At 43.6% G+C, this 8,227-nt stretch overlaps 1 protein-coding gene across 1 annotated transcript; it reads right to left on the reverse strand.

The window, feature by feature from the left end:
• Positions 1 to 3,402: 3,402 nt before the first annotated feature.
• LOC140277137 (uncharacterized) lies at positions 3,403 to 5,566 on the reverse strand. The gene is made up of 6 exons (XM_072372049.1): positions 5,284 to 5,566; positions 4,875 to 4,935; positions 4,618 to 4,718; positions 3,941 to 4,034; positions 3,760 to 3,827; positions 3,403 to 3,643 (listed from the first exon to the last, which is right to left on the reverse strand). Exons 1-6 carry the CDS (start codon positions 5,356 to 5,358, stop codon positions 3,407 to 3,409), a joined length of 636 nt encoding a protein of 211 aa, XP_072228150.1. The 5' UTR covers positions 5,359 to 5,566; the 3' UTR covers positions 3,403 to 3,406.
• Between the last annotated feature and the right edge of the window lie 2,661 nt (positions 5,567 to 8,227).

An 8,227-nucleotide genomic window follows, 5' to 3' on the forward strand; every position in this document is an offset into this window, starting at 1 on the left:
GTTCCCTTCTGGTTTTTGCGTGTACTTTCCTTACGAATGGCTTTGCGACGCCGTTGTTTATTTAATTTGGAGACATTTCCTATTGCCTCTGCAGTCCGATTTGGTACACGGTCTCCAACACTTTCACCGGTGCTCGTCTCTGGCACTGGTTCTTCTACAGAGCTGTGGGCTTCAACAGTCTCTGTATGTGCTGCGGGGGTTGACTCAGCACTCTTCTGTGCAGCTGCAGCTGCTGGATGTCCCCTGGAAGCATTGAGTGCTTCAAATGAAACTGGCACAAACTCGTAGCTGGTGTTACCTCCACGATCTCCGAACAGCTCGTGCAGGTGGCTGACCAGGTCACTCAGGTGAGTGAAAGTCAGCATGATTGCAGTTCCACCTGGGAGAGGCAAACCTGAAGCACTCCTGGAGTGAGAATCAAAGAATCCATATCTGCCTGTGCTGTCACGGAACACGGCAAAGCACTCGGGTGAGACCACGAGCAAAGCGTGACTGACGTCTTCAGACAGACACTCCAGGCGCGTGGCAAGGGGCAGCCACCATTTCCTTCTTTCAGGGCTGTCTTCCTCATCCATCAGAAATCCATATTTAATGGCAGATTTGTGCACGTTGTAGATGTTGCTGTCCGTTTGAATTTGGTTTGGAGTTTCCTCGATTGTGAGGTTGTCATCTATAAACCTCCCCTCAACCAGAAGCTTCATTTTGCTCCAAATGTACAGCGAATCCCCCTCTTCTAACACTTTATCTAAGTTAGCTGTACTGAACTGCATTCCCTCAGTGTGATAGGCCAGGAATATGAGAGCATTACATGTGCACTGGTGATTTTTGGAGAACCTTTCATATCTCATATCACCCTGGGAATGAGTTGCTCTCACAGTCCAAATCCTCTGAGAAGTGTGGCCAGGAACACGTTGAGCTGCAGTTGACTCGCTCTGCGTTTCCCGGGTCAGAATCTCAGCAGGTGTCTCACGCTGGTGAAAGAAAGATGCATCAGGTTACTATAACTATCAATACTTTTCACTTTCAGTGACTTTAAATGTAAAAGTACATTTGCTGATTTCTGCAATGAACATTGATGAATATAACAATGAAAGTTGTTTATATTAACCATGGCTGCTGCGATAAAGACATGTCTTCTTTTGGTGATGTTAGTGGTTATTGAAGTGATTCACATTTAAATTTACCCTTAAAGCAGGAAAATGGAGGTCAGTGGAGGCATCATCCATTAGTGGGAACCAGCTCGATGGTGAAGGAGTGCTCGCCATCTGATGAGACATAGTTAAGAGTCAGTACGACACAAAGTGAAGAGATTTAACACAGAACTTCTGTCATGAAAATGATAAACATGAACTCAGAGCTACATTCTGGGTTAATTGGAATTTGTTGCAGCAGCATTGACTACAGTTATAGTGGTTTCTGACACAGTATAAATACACTGATTTGGGTCTCCAAGAGCAGTGGAAAGAATGTGTGTGTACCTCATCAGGTGAAGGAGGGGGAGTGCTCATCATCCAGACGTTTGGCTGTGGAGGTGTCAGAAGTCTGGGAATCTGCAAGAATGGATACACTAATCATTACAGTGACTATAAAACAATCCCCCACCAGCTGCGTAGAAGAACTTTAGCTCCAGAACATCAACAAATGTCAGATGTCTGCATTATTGAAAGAGATACCTTCTGAGCTGGAGAATGGACGGGGGTGGAGCCTTCATGGTCTTTCCAGAAGTGTCTCGGAGGTGGAGACGCCTGAAGAAAAATGACATGATCCCACAGTGAAATAAAGCTCATCGCTTAATTTTGCTTAACAAGATCCCAAACAGGAGAATGTAGGGAAAAAAAACACACCTGTTCTGCAGCAACATGGGAGCAGGAGGGTAGTTCCTCCATCACCGGTCCTGCCGGGGGAACAGCCGCCGCTGCCGAGGGAGGAGGAGCCGCCGCCGAGGGAGGAGCCGCCGCCGAGGGAGGAGCCGCCGCCGAGGGAGGAGCCGCCGCCGAGGGAGGAGCCGCCGCCGAGGGAGGAGCCGCCGCCGAGGGAGGAGCCGCCGCCGGGTGAACCATCTGTTTGAAGAAAGGATGTTAGATAACACAGGAAACAATTACTACACATGAAGATGCACATTTGTCAGTTCATTACAAATGGTAAAAAAAGTTTTAAAAAAAGAGCCTTCAGAAACTGAACCCTGCTGTGCTGAGTCAGCTAAAGCTGGTGTGTAAAAAGAAAATACCTTTTCAGGGGGAGGAGGGGAGCAGGAGGGATTCTGACACAATGTTTGGTTATAAATGAACACCTGGATATTCCAAACAGAACTCACAACACTCGTGATAACGTAGTGATATCAGCAACATGTCACCATTAACATGTTTGTGCTTTAAATATCCTGCGTTTACCCAGTGGTGGAATAAAGTTTACCTCATCAGCTGAAGAGACGGTGGGTCTGGTCTGGCGTCCCCTGAACAGTCTGGCGCGACGTTCAGCTCTCTGCCAACACATGACATAAGTTAGTAAAGATGCAGCGTATGCAACACTGAGACCGCCTGCAAGAAGGCGCAGAGCAAACTGAACTTCTTCCGGAAACCGAGGTCTGTCAACATCTTCTACAGTGTAGTGTTGAAGGTGTAGTCTGCTCTGCAGCATCAGTCATCAGCACTTTCCCCAAACAAAAGAAAACAGAAAATTCAGTGGATGTTCTAAACACAGACGGCACCAACCTTCTCCACCCGCACACCTTCCTCCACACCAGCAGGCACAGGAACAGTAGGTGTCGGTGACACCTGAAAACCCAAGAACAAAGGCATGAATGAAAGTGAAACCATGTCAGTTTGACAGTTACTCGTCTGACCAAACTGCACCACAAAGGGATCAAAGACATTACAAACCTGTGGCTGGGCTCGCCTCCGCTTCAAGACAGCAGGCCTCCTCCGATGTTCCACAGGCGCTGCCTAATGAGAGCAAATGTACGACATGATCAAACAAACAGGTTCTCAATGAAGATGTCACACTTTGTCATTAATCCATTATGTACAACGAGGCAGCAACGTACCCATTTGCCTGCAGGAACACCCGCACCAAGGGCTGATGGAACCAGCTGCTCCATGGCCTCCAGGATCTCAGCGGAGAACCTCTGAGGATTCAGGGGAAAGACGGACTCCCCCCCTGAAACCACAGAACTGGCATCCACCTGGAAGGAGGAAAACAGAGATGAGGTTAGATAAACGACAGATGCAGTTACATGATTAAAGTGATGAAAGAAAATATCACTAAGATGATGCAGAACCATCCTCCTGTCGGGTGAAGCAGAGACAACTCAGCTTCCCCCCGAATGGTTCCACTGAAATGACGCCACATTGAAAAAGATGAATGATTAGAGCATCATTTATTGAACGTAAAAACATTAAAATCATGACTACAATGTCCAAGTTCTCACCTTAGCACCTGATCCCACAACCGTCCACTCCGAAGGAGGTGGACGTGGGGCAGGCACCTCACCTCTCACCACGATGCGAGGACGCATCCTGGGAGATGGTGGGGAGACCCTGTGAAGCACGAGGGGCTTCACTGCTGGCGGTTCCAGAGCCTCGTAGGTGGCCCGCCACAGCAACTGCACAAGGATGGGCATCCCTGCGTCGTCACTGAGGTGGACCTGCAGAAACAAGGAGAACAGGACAGAAAAAGGAGATTAAAAAGGGTTGTAAACGTCCCACATTTAGCTGTTAAATGTTAGTCTTTATTAGTTTTTATAATTTTCTAAAAACTTACACCATCGTAGGCCCACAGCTCCAAACGGTTGAGAGGGAACTCATCCGCCATGTGGCAGTATTTAAGGCCTAAAGGCAAACAGAGAAAACATGTCTCAATAAACATGTAGAATTATTTCATATTTTAATGAAGCAGAACTCCTAAATCCATCTGAACATGCATTGATTTTATGAAAACGTACCGTAACTGGCCGCCACACGGTGAAACTCCTGGCGAATGAGTTTCTGGTATCCCTCATCCACCGTCAGCCGCGGGACGAAGTCCGCAACGAACACCTTTAAAAAACAATGACGGGGCATTAGGAATGATGGCAGGATGTAAACGGAGAACCTCAATGGCTTCATGTCAAAGTAAACCTGAAGAGCTTACCTTAGGCCAGCGGTTGCAGACGGTGGCCAGGTAACGGCCAAAAGCTGCGCCCGCCTCCTCCACAGTCCTGCTGGCCGTCAGGTCGTTGCTGGGAGCCAGGACACACACCGCGTCAGGAACCTGAGGAAGAGCACAGGACAGTACCTCTTTCCTGAGCTGGTTGGCACACGCCCCCGGGGTGGACATCACGCCAAAGGAGAAGCGCCCCTCCGGCATGGTGACGATTCCATCTGCGACGGATCGCAGATGAGAATCTCCTACAAGAAGAACAAACTGGGACAAGAGAAAAGATTTACGTTAGAAAAAGAACATTCAATAATTAACTGTTCATACCCGCTTCATCCTGATCAGGGACACAGGGCGGAAGAAGCAGGAGCCTTTCCAAGGCATCAGTCAGTGGGAGGCAGTATATACTTATAGAGACCTGGAATGATAGTAACCAATCAGAAGCACTCATATTGAATGTGTTCTTTAGAAATGTATAAATACCTTCTTATCGGGATGCTGGGCAGGGATGACCAGCTTGTGGCTCTTCCCGCTGAAAGGACTGGTCGGCCACCTGCGCACCTTGTGACGCCACCCCGTCCCATCTGCCATGAAGAGAAAAACACAAACAACAACCTTTACTGATAAAAGAATTAATTGAATGTCAATAAAGTGGGTAGCACGGAGTGAAAGGAACTATTTACTTCAGCTATACAACATAGATGAACCTGAACGTGGAAATAAAAACACAGATTACATACGTGCGCTAGCCCCAGAGGGCTGCTGATGGCCAACCAGCTCGGTCCCTGGCACCGCTCTGCCCTGAAGGTCAAAGAATAACTTTAATTTTCCAGCACAGATTGAGAAATAAACAGTAAAAATGACATTCCAACACTGATAAGAAATTAAAGCAGTGTAAGTTAAATGTGTGCAAAGCAAAGCTGTTGGTTCTACAGTACACTGTAAGGTCTGCGATTAAAAATATTGTTTTAAATCTAAGTGGAATTGCATATTTAACCTAAAATTTGAGGGCAATTTACAGAATAATTATTGATATCCTGAAGTCTCTGGAGTTTTTACAAACATGATGACTGACAAGCACAAACAGAAAGTGATTTGTTTTTCATCAAGTGTAATACATTCATATAAATTAATTTGAGAAAAATATACCTCCGGCACGTCCGGCACGTCGAGCTTCCTCCAGCGGTCCTTGGCGGCCTGGGCTTTCCTTCCCTTCCTCGGCATCCTGCAGAGAAAAATAGAAGGAAAAAAAGAAAGACGAGAGGAGGCAAGAGCACAACAATCCAACAACAACAATCTATAAAGAATGCCAAAGCTCAATATATGTTGTGTTCAAAACGTAATGGAAATTTAGGATGTACTGAAGTACTGTTAAACAAATGAAGGTTGTAAAAGGTGAATGTTCTGAGAGTGTTCTCTCTAATAGTGTGCGTGTGTGTGTGTGTGTGCGCTTGTGTGTGTCCTATGGGTAGATATGTATGGGTATAGAAATGGGTATGTAGATGGGTTGTAATGAAGGTGAGTATGTTGGTAGGTTTGTAAGTCGGTGTGTAGATCGGTTTGTAGGTGTGAAAGCTTTCCACAGAGGAATTCACAATCAAAGGGTTTAGGAGCTGAAAAAAAAGAGAAGAAAAGAATCTGATTAATAACACAAACTATAGTTGTCTGTCCTTAAAACTTGAATAAAGTGAATATGTCAGTGTTCAAATTGTAATAATCCATAAAGCTTAGAATGTATACACTTTTGTCAGTAAACTAAAAAGATTCCTGTAAACAGGAAAACACAAAATTCACGAATAGTTGCCAACTTACAGGGTATCTGACAAGCTCAGTCACAACACTGAAAGCAGTCTGTCAAAAGAAAAGAAAAAAATATTCATCAGCAAAAGGAACATGGAATGAAGAACATGTGAAGATATAAGTTATACAGGTCAGTGAGGAAAGTAAAACCTTAACTGTTCACCACGCAGGAAGAGACTAATATAATATGTTTTTGAAGTAGCTTTAGAGCTAAAGCCAGTTCATTTTCTAATTAATCAGATATAACATAACATCATCATTAGGCCACTTTAAATGGCTTTCTTAAAATCTGCAAGCTCATTTAAAAATAGAACTTACTTCATTTAAATAAGATTAATCAGGGGAAACTAAAGTAAATTAGCAAAGCTTTGATTCCACCTCAGCCAGCCCTTTAGCAGTTAAAAACATTTGATGTTTGTCTGTGAGAGATTGCAGTGTAGCCTACAAAGCTAAGGCAGCATTGGTATACAGGATTTAGTACAAAACACAAGCAAAATGAGCAGTCAACACAAGACATATTGTGTTAAAATCACAATGCATTCACATTCTGAGTCATTCAACAGCAGCACATAGCAAAATGAGCAGTCAACACAAGACATATTGTGTTAAAATCACAATGCATTCACAGTCTCAATCATTCAACAGCAACACATAGCAAAATGAGCAGTCAACACAAGACATATTGTGTTAAAATCACAATGCATTCACAGTCTCAATCATTCAACAGCAGCACATAGCAAAATGAGCAGTCAACACAAGACATATTGTGTTAAAATCACAATGCATTCACATTCTGAGTCATTCAACAGCAGCACATAGCAAAATGAGCAGTCAACACAAGACATATTGTGTTAAAATCACAATGCATTCACAGTCTCAATCATTCAACAGCAGCACATAGCAAAATGAGCAGTCAACACAAGACAGTGTTAAAATCACAATGCATTCACAGTCTCAATCATTCAACAGCAGCACATAGCAAAATGAGCAGTCAACACAAGACAGTGTTAAAATCACAATGCATTCACAGTTTCAATCATTCAACAGCAGCACATAGCAAAATGAGCAGTCAACACAAGACATATTGTGTTAAAATCACAATGCATTCACATTCTGAGTCATTCAACAGCAGCACATAGCAAAATGAGCCGTCAACACAAGACATATTGTGTTAAAATCACAATGCATTCACATTCTGAGTCATTCAACAGCAGCACATAGCAAAATGAGCCGTCAACACAAGACATATTGTGTTAAAATCACAATGCATTCACAGTCTCAATCATTCAACAGCAGCACATAGCAAAATTCACATTCTGAATCATTCAACACCAGCACATATCTTTTACCGTCGAGAGCATTCAAGTTCAGGCTGCGAGCTAACAATGTAGCATGCTAACATGAGGCAGAGACAGACATTAGCCGAAGGAAATTTAGCAAATACCTTATTCTTTGTTTAACTCGAAGACGGTAATATTTCCGCCAAGCTCAACGACATATAATGTTCAATATAACCACTAGACACAAGCCTTATACTGAAATAGTCATTAAATTCATGTTCCAACAAGTTCAATTGAACAAGCTTTTGCCGTCGAGAGCGTTCAAGTTCAGGCTGCGGGCTAACAATGTAGCATGCTAACATGAGGCAGAGACACACATTAGCCGAAGGAAATTTAGCAAATACCTTATTCTTTGTTTAACTCGAAGACGGTAATATTTCCGCCAAGCTCAACGACATATAATGTTCAATATAACCACTAGACACAAGCCTTATACTGAAATAAAGTCATTAAATTCATGTTCCAACAAGTTCAATTGAACAAGCTTTTGCCGTCGAGAGCGTTCAAGTTCAGGCTGCGGGCTAACAATGTAGCATGCTAACATGAGGCAGAGACACAGACACATTAGCCGACGGAAATTTAGCAAATACCTTATTCTTTGTTTAACTCGAAGACGGTAATATTTCCGCCAAGCTCAACGACATATAATGTTCAATATAACCACTAGACATACTGAAATAAACTCTCAGTAAATTCACAGCATTCCACGCCAGACAGCGGGCTAATAGTGTAGCATGCTAAACGAAGGCAGCCACACAGAAACATCAGAATAGAGAAAAGTAGTTCTAAATACAAAACGTATTCTCCGTTAAACATGCCTACATCCATATTTCCAACAAGCAACAACATAATATTGAATATGACCAATCAACACCATTGATTAGCATTCTGTAAAGGAAGAAGCAAAAAACAGGTCTTACCTGAACAAAGCTCGCCAGACAGAAAGACTATTC

This window comes from Leuresthes tenuis, unplaced genomic scaffold (genome assembly GCF_036924035.1).
Source record: "Leuresthes tenuis unplaced genomic scaffold, fLeuTen1.0.hap1 SCAF_19, whole genome shotgun sequence".
In the NCBI taxonomy this organism is placed as follows: domain Eukaryota; kingdom Metazoa; phylum Chordata; class Actinopteri; order Atheriniformes; family Atherinopsidae; genus Leuresthes; species Leuresthes tenuis.